General features: G+C 48.3%; 1 protein-coding gene across 3 annotated transcripts in view; it reads left to right on the top strand.

Annotated features, from left to right (window-relative positions):
* MAPK11 (mitogen-activated protein kinase 11) overlaps positions 1–16,161 on the top strand; it is a 221,929-nt gene that overhangs the window by 112,277 nt on the left and 93,491 nt on the right. The window contains exons 5-6 of one of the 3 annotated variants that reach the window (XM_085653983.1): positions 4,929–4,958; positions 5,502–5,549. The exons of 1 other annotated variant lie outside the window; for it this stretch is intronic. In XM_085653983.1, coding sequence (XP_085510109.1) covers positions 4,929–4,958; positions 5,502–5,549 — 78 coding nt within the window. The remainder of the gene's footprint in view (positions 1–4,928; positions 4,959–5,501; positions 5,550–16,161) is intronic. One more of the 3 variants, XM_085653981.1, reaches the window with a different exon arrangement.

Genomic DNA, 16,161 nt, shown 5'->3' with positions numbered 1-16,161 from the left:
GACTCTCTTGTTGTATATACAGCTAGAAAGAGTGCTAACTCCCAAACATCTAGAGAAGCCCCTCCCGCCTGACAAAGCGAGCAAGAGTCGAATTAGCGGGCAAGAGATTTGCCTGATAATCTGTTAACCACTGATGAATTACCAATTCTGTAGGCCTCTTAAGAAATTATAACAGAGCCACATGGAATGAAATGGAGAATCTCCTTCAGTACACCCTGAAGAAGACCATAAGAGAGGGCATTAGTTAGTGTCTGAGGGGAAACTGATTTCAAATTCTACCATTCCGATGTGCCCTTGATGCCGCTGACATGGCTGCTCAGGGCATCAATTCAAGCCACCTTCTTAGATGCATGGTTTCTTATATCTGGCTTTAAACCTGAGGTTTAGTATAAGTTGTTAGTTCTCCCATTTGATAGAGAACATCTTGGGTCTCAATTAGATCAAATATTAGCTAAAATGAAAAAAGGCACTGATGGCAAAGGCAATTGGCGCACTAGAAACATACACTTTTCGTGTCCCTTTTGCCGCAAGCCCTTCTTTAGAGGCACTAAACGGGCTTCCCTGAAACCTCCATAACATACAATCACTGGCAAAACCATGCACCCTCAGGTAGAGGTTATTCCAGAGGCTCCTATGGGGGATATAATTTAAGAGGGAGAGGTAAGGGACCCTAGCAAAAGCTAACCCAATCACATCTACCAAACCCTGACTTGCCACTCATGCTATCCCCCCCTTCTCGATCACAAAACACATGTTGGGGGGCCATTTACAACAGTTTCTACCCATTTGGCGTAACATCACCTCCAAACAGTGGGTGTTGGACATTATGCAAAATGGTTATTGCTGGAGTTAACTACCATACCTCCTACAATACCACCTTGCGCAAACTCACCAGACCACATAAAACTACTCACGGAAGAGATGCAGTCCCTCCTTCTCAAAGACACCATCAAAGAAGTACCACCTGAACAACAAGTTAGAGGTGTACTCTCTATATTTTTGAATACCCCCAAAAAAATGGTTCTCTCAGACCCATTCTTGATATAAGGCCTCTAAACCAATACATTTGCTCTGAAAATTTCCATATGGTCACCCTCCAAGCTGTCATACCTCTTCTATAGCAGGGTGACTTTATAATCACACAACCTGAAAGACGTACTTTCACATCCCGATACACCCACCGCATCAGCGAAACCTCAGGTTTGTGGTCAATTGGCAAATGCGATCAGTTCAAAGTACTTCACTTCAGAGCCATCGCAACTCCTCCAGTGTTCACAAAGTGCCTTGAAGTAGTAGCCGCTCAAATAAGAAGGCAGGGCATTCATGTCTTCCCTTATCTGAACGATTGGCTCATCAAGAGGTCCACTCGCCATTTATCAAAGAAAAACACTTGATCACTTTACATCTTCTACACCAATTGGGATTCACAATCAATAGCCCAAACTCCCACCTCTTCCCACAACAAATTCAGCCATACTTAGGAGCAGTTCTCAACTTAAAAAGGGTTGACTTAGCTCAGCGTGGCAAGAATACAGTCTTTTCAGACACTTCCTTCACAATTTCAAACAAACTGCCAGGTTTCAGCCAGAACAGTTACACGCCTTCTAGACATGATGGGCTCCTGCATTGCAATAGTGCCTCATGCACAACTAAACATGCATTCATTGCAGGAATGTCTAGCACAGCAATGGTCTCCAGCTGAGGGTCATTGGGAAGATCTAGTATTGGTCAGCCACCACCCATGTTACTCACCTGTGGTGCAACAACAAAAAGATATTGCATGGTTGCCTTTTCTCAACCCAGTTCCGCAGGAGCCCATCATAATGGATGCGTTCCTCATCTGAAGGAGGCCCATTTGCAAACCGTGACCGTCCAAGGCTACTGAAACCCAAACACCAGAGATTTCACATGTTACTTGGAGCTCCTAGCTGTGCAGCTAGGGTCGATAGCTTTTCTTCCCCAACTAGTGGGAACAATTCTCCATGTTCGCACAGACAATACCACAGACACAGTAACGGGGGGGGGACTCTGTCCACACAACAAATTTGGAGGTGGAGACTCAGTCACAAAATATACCTACTAGTAGAACACTTTCTGGGAACGGACAATTAACTTTCCGACTGCCTCAGTAGGACACAGAAACAAGTCCACGAGTGGGAACTCCACCCATAAGTCCTCCGCCAAGATTCCCAATGGTGGGGCTTTCCCCAATAAGACATATTTGCAAAATGCCCAGTCTTCATCTAGATACCCACACCCTCAGTCCAAAGGCAATGCATTATGAATTAACTGGTCAGGGTTATTGGCCTTCCTCCTCTCCCCCTCCTTCCATTTGTGGTTCACCTCTTAAAGCAAACATCCCTTACCCTCATTCCGGTAGCCCCCACTTGGGCTTGTCTACAATCGTTCACAACACTCCTGGAAATTTTGGGTTCTTCACAAGAAGCTCCCAATCAGGTCGGACCTTCTCATACAGAACCATGGAGAAATACGCCACCCAGACCCCAGGTCACTCAACCTTACAATCTGGTTCCTGAAATTCTAGAATTTGGATATCTTAAACTACCACTGGAATGTATGGCCATTCTCAGACCCCACCTTGCCGCTGTGGCCGCTTACCTACAAAATAGACAACATATGTATCTTTTTAAGATTCCAGTTATCAAAGCCTTTATGGAAGGCCTCAAAAGGGTAATACCTCCCAGAACCACTATAGAACCTTGATATTGTTCTCACTAGGCTAATGGTCCCTATTCAAACCTCTTCACTCATGTCCACTCCAGTTCCTTTTTTGGAAAGTGGCCTTTCTAGTTGCTGTTACTTCATTACTATGTGTTAGCAAGCTTCAGGCATTTACCTTAGAAGAACCTTTCTTTCAGGTACATAGTGACAAGTTTGTCTTCCACATCAATCCAATATTCCTTCCCAAAGTGGTCTCGCAATTCCACCTCAACCAATCAATAGAACTCCCTGTGTTTTTTTTCTTCAACCAGACTTGGTTGCAGAAAGTGTTCTCCACACATAATGTCAAACAAGCTCTCATGTACTATATAGATAGAACAAAACCATTTAGAAAAGCTCTGCAATTATTTGTTGCTTTTTCAAATCCTCATAATGAGAAGGCCATTTCAAAATCAGGTATTGCCTGGTGGATAGTTAAATGTATACAAGCCTGCTATGCTAAAGCAAAAGAGAACCTTATCAATCCCTCCAAAAGCTCACTCCACTCCTAAAAAGCGAGCTCCTGTGGCTTTCCTAGGGAACATTCCAATAGCTGAAATATGCAAAGCAGCTACTCAGTCCACATCACACACCTTCACAAATCACTACAGTGTAGATTTGTTAGCTCAACAACAGGCCAGAGTTGGCTAAGCAGTTATCTATACACTTATCAAATCCACTGCAACACCCTCAGATAAGCCGCTTATTTAGGGAAGACTGCTTTACAGTCTGTGCACAGCATGTGTATCCACAGCCACACTTGGCTCGAACGGGAAATGTTACTTAGCCAGTCGACATCTGTTTGTGGCATGTAGTGCTGTAAATTCACATGCACCCACCCTTCTCCCCAGACACCTGTAGCTGTTGCAGTATTTTTCCATTTCTTTCACTTTTGCATGAACAGATATCTCTAAATACCACCACTCCATCCTCGCCCGCCTTATGACAGAAAATACTCAAACAATGGAGTTTATGCCCTTGAGCGTTCCCAACAGGAGGAGGAGCCACACAACCTTGTGACTCAAAACGTATTTGAAGAAAAACAACTTGCACACATCCGGGCCAAACGCTAGATGACAGAAGTATTCACAGCATGTGACGCTACTTCACCACATGCCGTGAACAGATGTCTACTTGGTAAGTAACATTTTCCTTATTACAGCAGCATGCTTCCCCCTGACGTTTTAGCTGACAGGGGGCATTCAACATTACTGTTTTCTGCCCCTCTCGTTTTTCTTGATTGATGTAAAGAAAAAAATGGCCTGTACACTCCTAAGTCACTCTTGCAAGCAGTCTTTTTAGTGTGTATTTTTAGGAGCCAAGCAAAGGATAAAATTCTTAGTTAAGTGTTTCTCCCTTGAAATTGAGAGGCTGCTAAATTAGGACAAAACGCTTCAGCCAAAATGATTATGCACACCTCTGTGCAGTAACCAGCTAAGTAGACTATGATAACCAGCTAACTTAACTATGAAGACCAGCTAAGTAGATTATAATTATAAGAAATACCATTAAAGGAGAGCTGCTTAAAGCTGCCAGTTTACTGAATATCACAAACGTAGTTTTTCTCTGGTCACCCCTGTCATCCACCACAACATTAAGGCTGTGTCACATAACATGATGCTTGCATAGTCATTACGCATAACATGGAAACTCTTCTCACGTAGGATTGAAAAAAACAAAGACAGCCATATACCCTGAATGGCGTAGCTTTCTGCTCATGTTGGCAGGCAAGTGCATCATTCCCCCACAAAAGGGTAGTAAGAGCCTTTTAAATGTTGCAATACAAAATGATAAATTCTTTACTATTAATACTGTGTGTGAAGACAGGACTTTTGTGTGACCGGTGTAAATTTCTCCTGCTTAAAGTTTACCATTCTATACTTGAACCTTCGTTAATTACAGCGCTGTGCAAACTTACTGTACCTAATGATGACTCTGTGATTGGGCAGGGATGCTCTATTTTTATTTGCATTGTGATGGTGTTCCAAATTGCCCTGCAACATGCACCACTTGAACCAATAGAATAATGTTCTGTACCCTCACCAATACTGTAATATCTACCCACAGGCAAACGAAAATAAATGACCACAGATGTAATTTCCTACTCCTCAATAACAGACAAAAATGTATTTTATTACATAATACAAATGTTATGAGTTGTTTTTCTACCTCTTATTGTAAAATGTTTTCTTTTTTTCTACCAACAGTATATTCATTCAGCTGGGATTATCCACCGAGTAAGTTCATCTCCATGTATTAGTGAAATCTCTTGTTTGCACATTTCATGTAATCTCCTCTGCTGCCTCTCTAGTGCTATAATGCTCACATTTATGAGACCAGCAGGAATGGGTAGATGAGAGAAGATACTCCCCAGTGGCCAATCTTGTGCTTGCACATCCTACGTTCAAATTGTGGCAAGGGCCCACTAGGCCTGATTTCCTTCAAAGGTTTAAACATTGAGTACCCTTAGATTAAGTAATAGAACAATTACCATTTCAAGCGCTGAGAAGCAGGAACACTGTTATGGAGTGGTACATGAAAATCGTAATGTTATTAAACATGTCACCTCTCTATCCGTCATGTTGTAGCACTAATCTGTGGACTCTGTAACTTCATCATTAGACTGGCAATGCCATCTAAGGAATTGTGCTACCTAAATGCTAACATGAGTACTATCAACCTTGAGTGTTCATCCTTTCCTCATGTAGTCTGTGTGTGATGCATGTAGGTAATTTAAGAGCAGCATGTTTCTCTGACACTGTTGTGTTATTCTAATTCAGGACTTAAAGCCTAGCAATCTAGCCGTGAACGAAGACTGTGAGCTCAGGGTAAGTGTACTTTCCAGTATCCATTGATTCAGAGGTTTCTTTCAGTATTGCAAGGGTGAGCGTACTCTACCCTTTTGAACATGCAACCACCTGGAAACTTTTTTTTTTTAAAGCAAATACCATCAGGATATTTTTATTTGTAGAACTGATTCTCTCAATCATTTTTAGTTTTGTAATGAAACATGATTAATATAATAAGCAGCTTATCAAGCTTGTTTTCCTGCTCCTTTAAGATGACTTGGCTCTTAAAAGCCTCACTACGGTTTTAAAGAAGTAAACACCACTTTGTCAACACAGTGGTCAAAACAGTGGTGTGCATGTATCATAACGTTTTCTTCTGCCAAAAGTCTGTGTAATTTTACTGAATTGCTATACTGAGAAGCTTAGACTTAAAACTAAATCAATTCAAACTCCATCTTCATCTTTCTTTTAATGCATAGATAAGCAATTTTGTGAGAAGTGAAATTACTTTGTAGTTCAAAAGTTAGAAAGCAATATGAAAATCTATCCTCCCATTGAATTTTGATATCTTGTCAACAACTTTTTCCACAAAACCTCTTATTAGGCATAATAGTATTGTGGACATCCAAGTTCGAGGCATGTGGGCTGCTGAATTCATATCTGTGCATAGTTCGCAGCCTAGTTTTGGGTCCGGATGTTTGCACGTTGTTGTCCTGGAAGAGTCTTCGAAGTATCCTGAGATAGGTGACTCCTCCCCTGGACCACAGTGCGCATGGGCATCCTCTCCATCCTCAGATTGTTTTTTTCCGCCATTGGGTTCGGATGTGCTTATCTTGACTCAAGTTAGGAAAAACTTTTTTCAGGCCAAAAGGCCTTTAGTTCGCGTCGGTACTGTTCCCGATCGGTATCGACAGTTACTTGTTAGTTTACTGACTTCAACAACAACAACTTTTTCGCATCGTATCCGACCATCGACCCTACATCGACGATGGAATCGATGACACCATTCAAGCGGTGTCCTGTTTGCAATGCGAAATATCCCCATGTCGACGTCCACCCGGTGTGCAACAAATGCCTTTCACCGGATCACGACGAATCCACATGTATGGCCTGTGCCCGATTCCGATCCAAGAAGACTCTCCGGAATCGAGGAGCGGCGAGACTTGAAGCGCAGCAACCGGCACCGGCCCCGACCAACATCTTCAGCGCCGAGGACGAAGATGTGGAAGGCGTGGAAAACCTACCCTCCAGCCCCGCTTCCGAACACGATTCCGGATAGGAAGACATTGAAGAACAACTCTTTCACAGGGAAGAAGCCGACACCGAGGTAGGAGACTACGATGAGGCCGTAGGGGCCGAAGAAAGTAGCTCCGGTGACGAGCAAGGCCTACCCGTACAGACGGAGGATATCCCAGTGCGTCAGTCAATGGCTCCGGTCGAGGGATCGCCTTCGGGCCTTACCCAAGACCTATCCCGCAGTTCTTCGGCCCCGCCATCTGGCCCGGCCTCGGACATTCAGCGACAGCCATTAGTGCCCAAAATGACTGGTTTCCCTTCCTCGAAACCGAAACCAAAAGTCGTGTCGGTTCCACAGAAACCGAAAGTGAAACTACCACTGGTCGGATCGAAGCCCTCTACACCTTCGCCGCCAGCCAAACCCGTCGGCACCGACCGCACCAAACGGGACTTTTGTGCCGAACTCGCAGCAGCCGACGTCGGCACCGACACACGGAAAAAGGCCATCGGTACCGCCAAGCCGCCTCGGCCCCCGGCACCGAAACAATCTGCTCCGGCCACGAAGGTCAAAATGGCCGCTGCATCGCACATCGCTTCGAAAGCGGCACCGAAGGCCCAATCATCGACGTCGTCGACAGCTACTACCTCTCCTCGACTCGATGACCCCGTGGCCCCGAAGAAGTCCACGCCTGCCTCTGCAGAACCGCTCGGCGCCAAAGAACCGTCGGCGTTACAGGTTCGACAAGTTGCAGCGTCCTTGCAACGCATCAAAGAAAAGGCAACCCTCCAGGACACGTCGGGCTCCGAGCCGAAAAAGGCTCAAAAAGCTTCTCCAGCAATACCCAACATCACTTTTGGACTGCCACTATCCACGGCACCCAAACTGTTTGAAATCAGGACACGTGTCACCCAAACTAGGATCACACCTGCCGAATGTTCTCCTACGGAGACGTCACCGTCCCACATCATCGATGCCGACACCGGCAGACTTATGCTCCACAAGCGGAGAATATCTTCCGAGCAGCCTTTGGACTCCTACCGGATCCCGCTAAAGAAAAAGCTGCCAGCGGATTCGGAACCAGTTCTTTACGAACGTCTCCATACCTCTTACCTAGATCCACAGCCCTTCTCTCCGACACCCTCCGAAACCGATGCTTTGGAGGACTACATGGGTGACGATGTCCCCTACCCCAGAGAGATGGACCCTGAAGGCCAACAGGACCCTGACCAGGCTTGGGATGACCCTGTAGACCCGGGTGCGCCTATGGATACACAGGACACGCAGCTATATGGCGCGAAAACGTCTCCCACAGAGGACACTGCCGCATTCAACGCCCTCATTGAACGTGCTGCGGCCAATCATGGTGTGCAACTCCACTCTGACACAATCGAGGGCGATTTTCTAATGGATACTTTTGCATCCTCAGAAAGGAATATCAAAACTCTACCCATGCTGAAAGGTGTCCTTAAACCAGCAAAGGACATTTTCAAAGAACCCACTAGGGCAAGAGTAATAAACCCCAGGATCGACAAAAAATATAGGTCGGCGCCTGTGGACCCTACGTACATTAGAGGCCAGTTGCCTCTAGATTCCATTGTAGTCGCTAATGCTCGCAAAAGGGCGCACTCACAGACTACTGGCGAAGCTCATCCCCCGGACAAGGAGTCCAAGGTGCTAGAGACCTCCGGCAAACGGGTTGCAGCCCAGGCAGCTAATATATGGCGTATTGCCAATACCCAGGCGCTCCTAGCTCGCTACAATCGCGCCCACTATGACACATTAGAAACCCTACTCCAACATCTCCCTGACCAATACAAGGAGGGAGCAGAGATCCTCATCAGGGAGGGACAACTCCTCACAAACGCATCTATTAAGTGTGCACTGGATGCCGCAGATACAGCTGCTAGAGCAATAAATACCAGCGTCATGTTACGACGACACGCCTGGCTACGAATCTCCGGATTCAAACCTGAGGTTCAAAATAACATCCTCAATCAGCCGGTCAACCTCGACTACTTATTCGGACCAGAGGTTGACACCACCCTAGAAAAAATAAAAAAGGACACAGACACTGCAAAGTCCATGGGGGCTCTCCAAACACAGTCCTTTCGGAGTGGCTCCTTTCGTCGCCCCGGAAATAGAGGAGCAGGTAGAGGACAGGGGTCACAGCAAACCTTCAACAAGGGCAACACACAAAGTACCTACGATAAAAACACCCGGGGTGGATATCGTGGCTCCAGCACAAAGGGTAGAGGACGCGGATACGGCAATACCAGGTCCTCCCCCAAGAACAAACCGTGACGCCCTCTCCCTTCCTCCCGACCACATAACACCTGTCGGGGGAAGGCTACAAAGGTTCCTGTCCACGTGGAACTCCATCACCACGGACAGGTGGGTCAAAGATATTATCAAACACGGTTACTGCCTAGAATTAACCTCCACTCCACCCACCATACCACCAAAACACCGTCCTATGTCCTCAGAGCACTTAGCGCTATTACAGCAGTAAGTGCTAAGTATGCTGGAAAAAGGCGCAATAGAGGTCGTGCCCGTCCACGAGCAAGGTACAGGGGTGTACTCCCTGTACTTCTTAATACCTAAAAAGGACGGGTCACTCAGACCTATACTAGACCTAAGACCCCTCAACCGCTACATTCTCTCAGAGCATTTCCACATGCTCACCCTACAACAAGTCCTCCCGCTGCTCAAACAGGGAGACTTCCTGGCCACGCTGGACCTCAAAGATGCGTATTTCCACATACCCATTCACCCCTCACACAGAAAATATCTCAGGTTCACTATTCAAGGGCAGCAGTACCAATTCAAGGTTCTTCCCTTCGGCGTGACAACAGCACCCAGAGTTTTCACAAAGTGCCTAGCTACTGTGGCTGCACATCTACGGAGGCAACAAATTCACGTCTACCCTTACCTGGACGACTGGCTTGTTCAGGCAAAGTCAGCCCAGCAATGTGCCAGCCACATGTCCCGCACCATTCACCTTCTTTACAGTCTGGGGTTCTCACTAAATTACCTGAAATCCCATCTCCAACCCGCCCACGTACAACAGTACCTAGGTGCGACCATAGACACTCTGGCAGCCACAGCTCAGCCAAATTTAGCGAGGATCAACCGCATGCAAATGCTGATTTCCAAGTTCAAACCCCAACACTCCCTTCCCGCGCGAGTGTTCATGCAGCTGATAGGCATGATGGCCTCCTGCATTTTCCTAGTCCCACACGCGAGACTACATATGCGCCCGCTTCAGGAGTGCTTAGCACGTCAATGGAATCAGGCTCAAGGGCAACTAAAAGACCTAGTGTTGGTGAGCGGTCGGGCATACAACTCTCTGCATTGGTGGAATCCACAAAACCTTTGCAAGGGCCGACCGTTCCAAGAGCCTGTTCCACAAATAATACTGACAGCGGACGCGTCTCTCCAGGGATGGGGAGCTCATGTACTCAATTACACAGTGCAGGGACTATGGACAATACAGCAAAAGAAGATGCACATCAACCTTCTAGAACTGATGGCAATCTTCCTGGCAATGAAAGCATTCAAAGTACACTTGTGCAACAAAGTCGTGTTGATCCGGACGGACAACATGACTGCCATGTACTATATACAGAAGCAGGGAGGAACACACTCTCCACAGTTGTCTCATCTGGCTCAGAGCATGTGGAAGTGGGCCATTCAGAGGAACATATTCCTCATGGCGGAACACCTCCCCGGCAAGGACAACCAGATGGCGGATCTGCTCAGCAGACACGGCCACCAGATGCACGAGTGGGAGCTACATCCGTCAGTACTCCAACCGTACTTCCAACAGTGGGGTCATCCAGAGATAGACCTATTCGCCACAAGCGAAAACGCAAAATGCCAAAGCTTTGCCGCCAGGTTCCCACATCCGCAGTCGCAGGGCAATGCAATATGGATGAACTGGTCCGGCAGATTTGCGTACGCTTTTCCCCCAGCACCATTGATACCGCTGGTGGCACGCAAACTCAGACAACACTCACTGACACTCGTCCTAGTTGCTCCAACATGGGCACGCCAACCATGGTACACCACCTTTCTCGAACTTTCCGTGGTGCCGCATCAAAGGCTGCGGATCAAACCCGCGCATTTGATGCAGAACCATGGAGAGATTCAGCACCCAGATCCGCAACAGCTGAACCTGGCAATCTGGCTCCTGAAGTCCTAGAGTTTGGCTACCTAAACTTGCCACCTGACTGTATGGACATCATTAAGGAAGCTAGAAGGCCCACTACCAGAGCTTGCTATGCAGCCAAATGGAAAAGGTTCGTCATTTATTGCAATAATAATGACATTAACCCGCTAGACGCATCCATCCAAAACATAATTTGTAACCTCTTACACCTATACCGATGCAATCTGGCGTACACCTCAATACGTGTCCATTTGACCGCAATATCAGCCTATCTCCAGAACAGGCAGCACCTCTCTTTATTCAGAGTGCCTGCCATCAAAGCATTCTTGGAAGGACTCAAACGAGTAATTCCTCCAAGCCACCCACCAGCTCCAATGTGGAACCTCAACTTGGTCCTCACACGCCTGATGGGTCCACCCTTTGAACCTCTACACTCATGCGAGATTCAATTCCTCACCTGGAAAGTAGCTTTCCTAGTAGCAATCACTTCTTTGAGGAGAGTTAGTGAACTCCAGGCACTAACCGTTCAAGAGCCATTCATACAGGTTCACGCCAACAGGGTCGTACTACGTACCAACCCCAAATTCATGCCCAAGGTGATATCGCAGTTCCACATGAATCAAACCATTGAACTGCCTGTTTTCTTTCAAAACCCACAAACTGTCGCAGAAAGAGCACTCCATACACTGGATGTAAAGAGAGCCCTCATGTACTATATAGACAGGACTAAAGTCTTTAGGAAAACAAAACAACTTTTCGTTGCCTTTGCCCCACACCACAAAGGTAACGCCATCTCCAAAGCAGGTATAGCCAGATGGATCGTTAAGTGTATTCAAATTTGCTATCAAAAAGCTAAACGCACATTAACGATTCCCCCACGAGCCCACTCAACACGTAAGTTAGGGGCCTCCGTGGCTTTCCTGGGAAACATTCCTTTGCATGATATATGTAGAGCAGCCACCTGGTCCACTACACATACATTTACCAAACACTATTGTGTAGATGTGCAATCAAAACAGCAGGCAGCTGTAGGACAGGCTGTTCTCAAAACTTTTTCAGACCGCTGCAGCTGGCACTGGTAGCCGCCGCTAATGGGAGGTACTGCTATATATTCTATGCACAGATATGAATTCAGCAGCCCACATGCCTCGAACTGAATATGCTACTTACCAGTATGCATCTGTTCTTGGCATGTAGGGCTGCTGACATTCATATCGCCCACCCTCCTCCCCGGCGCCTGTAGCAGCTGCAGCTCTCAGAATTACTGTACAGCATGGTCATCACTTTCTGTATCTACTCCATCACTGCCACAATGGCGAAAAACAATCTGAGGATGGAGAGGATGCCCATGCGCACTGTGGTCCAGGGGAGGAGTCACCTATCTCAGGATACTTCGAAGACTCTTCCAGGACAACAACGTGCAAACATCCGGACCCAACACTAGGCGGCGATCTATGCACAGATATGAATGTCAGCAGCCCTACATGCCAAGAACAGATGCATACTGGTAAGTAGCATATTCAATATTATACCACTACAGATGTTGCCTTGTTAGGCTTTCTAATTACACCTTTCCTTCCCTTTACTACTTAACAAAATCCTGATTACTTTTAATAAACAATCTTGAGTTTTGCCTGCTTTCCCTCTTCGGTGTGGACGGTGCCTTCGCAGATGGCTACTCCGCCTTCTGCCCATGAGGGTATGCAAATTGGAATCCTTTTTTTTTTTTTATCCTTAAGGGTAGTAGCATTTTCATTCAAACCTAAATACATACTCTACTCGTGATGAATAATTCTACATTCATTCTCTTTTGAAGCTTCCCAATTGCCATACTGAAATGAGTAACTTTAGCAATATCTTATGCACACCTGTAGGTGGGTCTGGTTGCCTCCTTTAGGACTTCATCCTACCCAGACAATAACATGCAGCCAGATATAGGTGCCTCCCCTCTACTTCCACAGTTTATTTTTTGTAACTTTTTTTAAAGTGTTTTTTTCAATTCCTCCTAATGTAATCTGGCAGTGCAGCAGGTATGTCGCCATTGAAGACTACAGACGTCCCACTATGCTACGCTCATCAGAAACCGATCAGATTGCACAATCTGTCTGGTTTATGTTGGCCAAAAATTACTCCAAATACTGTACTCCTTGGTGCACATGAAGGCGACTGGGAAGTGGGAGAAACTTTTTCATAGCCCAACATGAGTAACAAGGTTGATCCTGGTCATAGTCAACGAGGGGCAAGTAGCTGCCTTTTGGGAGGCCATGCTGCCGAAGGTCTTACGGGGGGGCCTTCCCCGGTGCCAAATGACCCCACTAAGAGTATGCTCACTTGGCCACTGGTGCTAGGCCGTGCTTGCACTCCTCTGCTGAAGGCCTTGCCGGTTGTTGCTCCATCTGATCTGCCACCACCTTCAGCGATATCCATACCAGATCCAGCTGTGTTGATCCTGGTTCTCAAGCCTTTTTCAGCCAGAGTTTGTTCATGTTACGCTAAATAATCACTGAAGTGTGCCGATAGTGTGGAGTGGCCGTATTTGTTCCGGGTTCTGCGGGAATTTGGCCTCGGTGATAATTTTGTGCGCTGGACCGAGCTGCTGTATAGCTCAGCTACGGCTAGGATCCGTACGGGACGTACTATTTCGGCGGCGTGCTTGGTGGGGAGAGGCACACGCCAGGGTTGCTCTCTTTCCCCGCTGTTGTTCGCGCTGGCCGTGGAGCCTTTGGCGGCCCGCGCCCGGCAAGGGCAGTATTACGGGGGGGTTTGGTGGCGCGAGGAACTGCAACACATATCATTGTATGCGGATGACCTCCTGTTGTATCTGGCTGATACGGGGGATTCCCTCCGGGGTGCTCTGACTTTGCTAGAGGAATTTGGTCGCTTGTCGGGGTTGCGGGTGAATTGGACTAAGACCTGCCTGTTTCCTCTGTCGCTGGGAGCGCGGCAGCCCCTGGGGCTGGCTGACCTGCGGTGGGAGCCTGGCTGTTTGCCGTACCTGGGCTTTCGTATATTCCACACCCCTAATGACCTTTTTGAGGGGAATGTGGGGGGCGCGCTGCGGGGGCTTAGGGGTAGTATGGCGTTCTGGCGTACCCTTCCTCTCTCGGTTGCTGGACGAGTGGCGCTGTTGAAGATGATAGCGCTACCGCGCCTGCTCTATTATTTCCGTACTTTGCCGATCTGGATTCCGGCCGCCTTTTTCCAGACGCTTCGGTCCTTAATGACAGGGTTCTTTTGGGGAACTGGGAGGCGACGAGTGGCGATGTCGACGCTGTTGAGGCCACGGGAGGCGGGAGGGCTGGCAGCCCCCGATTTTGAATGGTACTATTTGGCTGCGCAGCTGCAGTGGCTGACGCAGGCCGTGGCACGGGAGTTTCGGGGCCCAGAGGGTCCGCAGGATAGGGTCATTCCGCGCCATGTGTTGTCATTCATTGTGCTCCGGCAAAGGCTCAGATTGGATCAGCTTACCCTCGAGGAACGCACGCTTCGGCTGTGCTGGATCCGTAGTCAGAAAAGGGCAGGGTTTGCTCGGACGTATGCCCCGGAGATCCAGTTGGGCATGTGCACGGCCCTCCCGCACGGCGGGGATTGGTCGGCCCTGGCTCACTGGGAGGAGTGTGGGGTGCACATGATTGGGGACTTATACGGAGATGGCGTTTTGCTGTCGTTCCAGGATCTGCAGGGGGCATATGACCTACCACGGGGGGGACTACCTTTTGCATGCTGCCTTGGTGCGTGGAATCCAGAAGCATTGGAGGATGGGGATGTCGGAACCCCCAATTTCCCAGGGATGTCAATACGTCACTATGGCGGCGGGTACGGTTAAGGCCATCACTTGTCTGTATAGACGGTTGTCCACGGAGAGGCTGGCACCCTTGGAAGTCTTGCGGGGTAAATGGGAGGGGGATCTTGGCAGGCCCATTCCTGAGACGACTTGGGCACAGCTCTTACGGCGGGCCTGGAAGGGCACGCGCAATGCTAGATTCCAGTTGATCCAATTTTACACCCTTCATAGGGCTTACCTCACTCCGGTCAAAATTCTGCGGTATTTTGGAGGCTCTCAGTCGCCATGCTCGCGATGCGGCATAGAAGGGGCTGATTTTGGTCACATGTTCTGGTCCTGCCGGGGCCTGGGCTCGTACTGGGCGGATGTGGTGGCGTGTCTGAATCAGGTGACTGACCGTGAGTTGGAGGTGGAGATGGGGACTTGCCTTTTGTTGTGGTTTATGCACACCCCCCGCACCAAGGTCACAAGCAAGTTTTGCGATTTGGGGCTGATACTAGCGAAGCGGGAGCTCACTCTGCATTGAAAGGCCAAGCCCGGCCTGAGTTTTCGGAGATGGAGAGGGAGTTTCCCGGCCTGGGCGGGAAGCGAAGGGACGCTTCGGCTTCAGATGGCCAGGCGGACAGCTAATGAGAAGGCGCTGGATGTGGCGAGGGCGTGGGGGGTGTTGGTGGAAGAGCTGCGCTCCTGGGAGACGAGGAATGTGGAGGCTGTGGAGGATGGGGATTCTGTAGACGTGGATGGGGGGAGTGGAACTTGGGACGGGGTCGGTGGGGGCCACGGGGGAGTACTTGCAGGACGGGGTCACTTAGTTACACTCATGGAGGTCTTGCTATCTGCACTCTACCTGGGCAGCGGTTGAGGAGCGCAGGTGGGAACAGGGCTGCGGAGGGAGGTCACGGCGGGGCCCTCTCTATCGGGCTGAATACTAGCAGGGGTTTGCCCGGAGCTGGGACGTCTCAGGCCTAAGGCCAGATGGAAGGTAGCTGCTGAGGACTTACTGCGGGCACACTGACTGGGGGGGGGGTGGGGGTAGAGGGGGCGGTGGGTGGGGGATGTAGGGTAGGAATGCAGTGGAACGGATTTCTCCTGATGTGTATTTTGAGGGGGGATTCTTCGTCTGCTGGTCATATGTGTAATGTTGGTCTACAGGACCCTGGGTGTGAAAAATTAATAAAATCTTTTACCAAAAAAAAAAAATAATCACTGAAGTGTGGACTTGTGTCAAACAGGTCGTCCCTACATGAATTCCACAGTGCCAATCTATTCAGAGGCTGTAAGTCATTTTCAGCTCCGATTCTGATGTCATTGAAGCGCCACACACAGATCCACACAATGAAGATGATGAAGAGGAAAAAGACAATTTACTCCCCCTGCATTGTACTGATACTGGCCTCTGACTCATTAAACGCCAATGGCTTTCATACATTGCCAGATTCGGGCCTAGATTTGCCACATGGTC

This window comes from Triturus cristatus, chromosome 4_1 (assembly GCF_964204655.1).
Source record: "Triturus cristatus chromosome 4_1, aTriCri1.1, whole genome shotgun sequence".
NCBI classification, from domain to species: Eukaryota; Metazoa; Chordata; class Amphibia; order Caudata; family Salamandridae; genus Triturus; species Triturus cristatus.
This window is presented reverse-complemented; position numbering and strand designations above follow the sequence as displayed.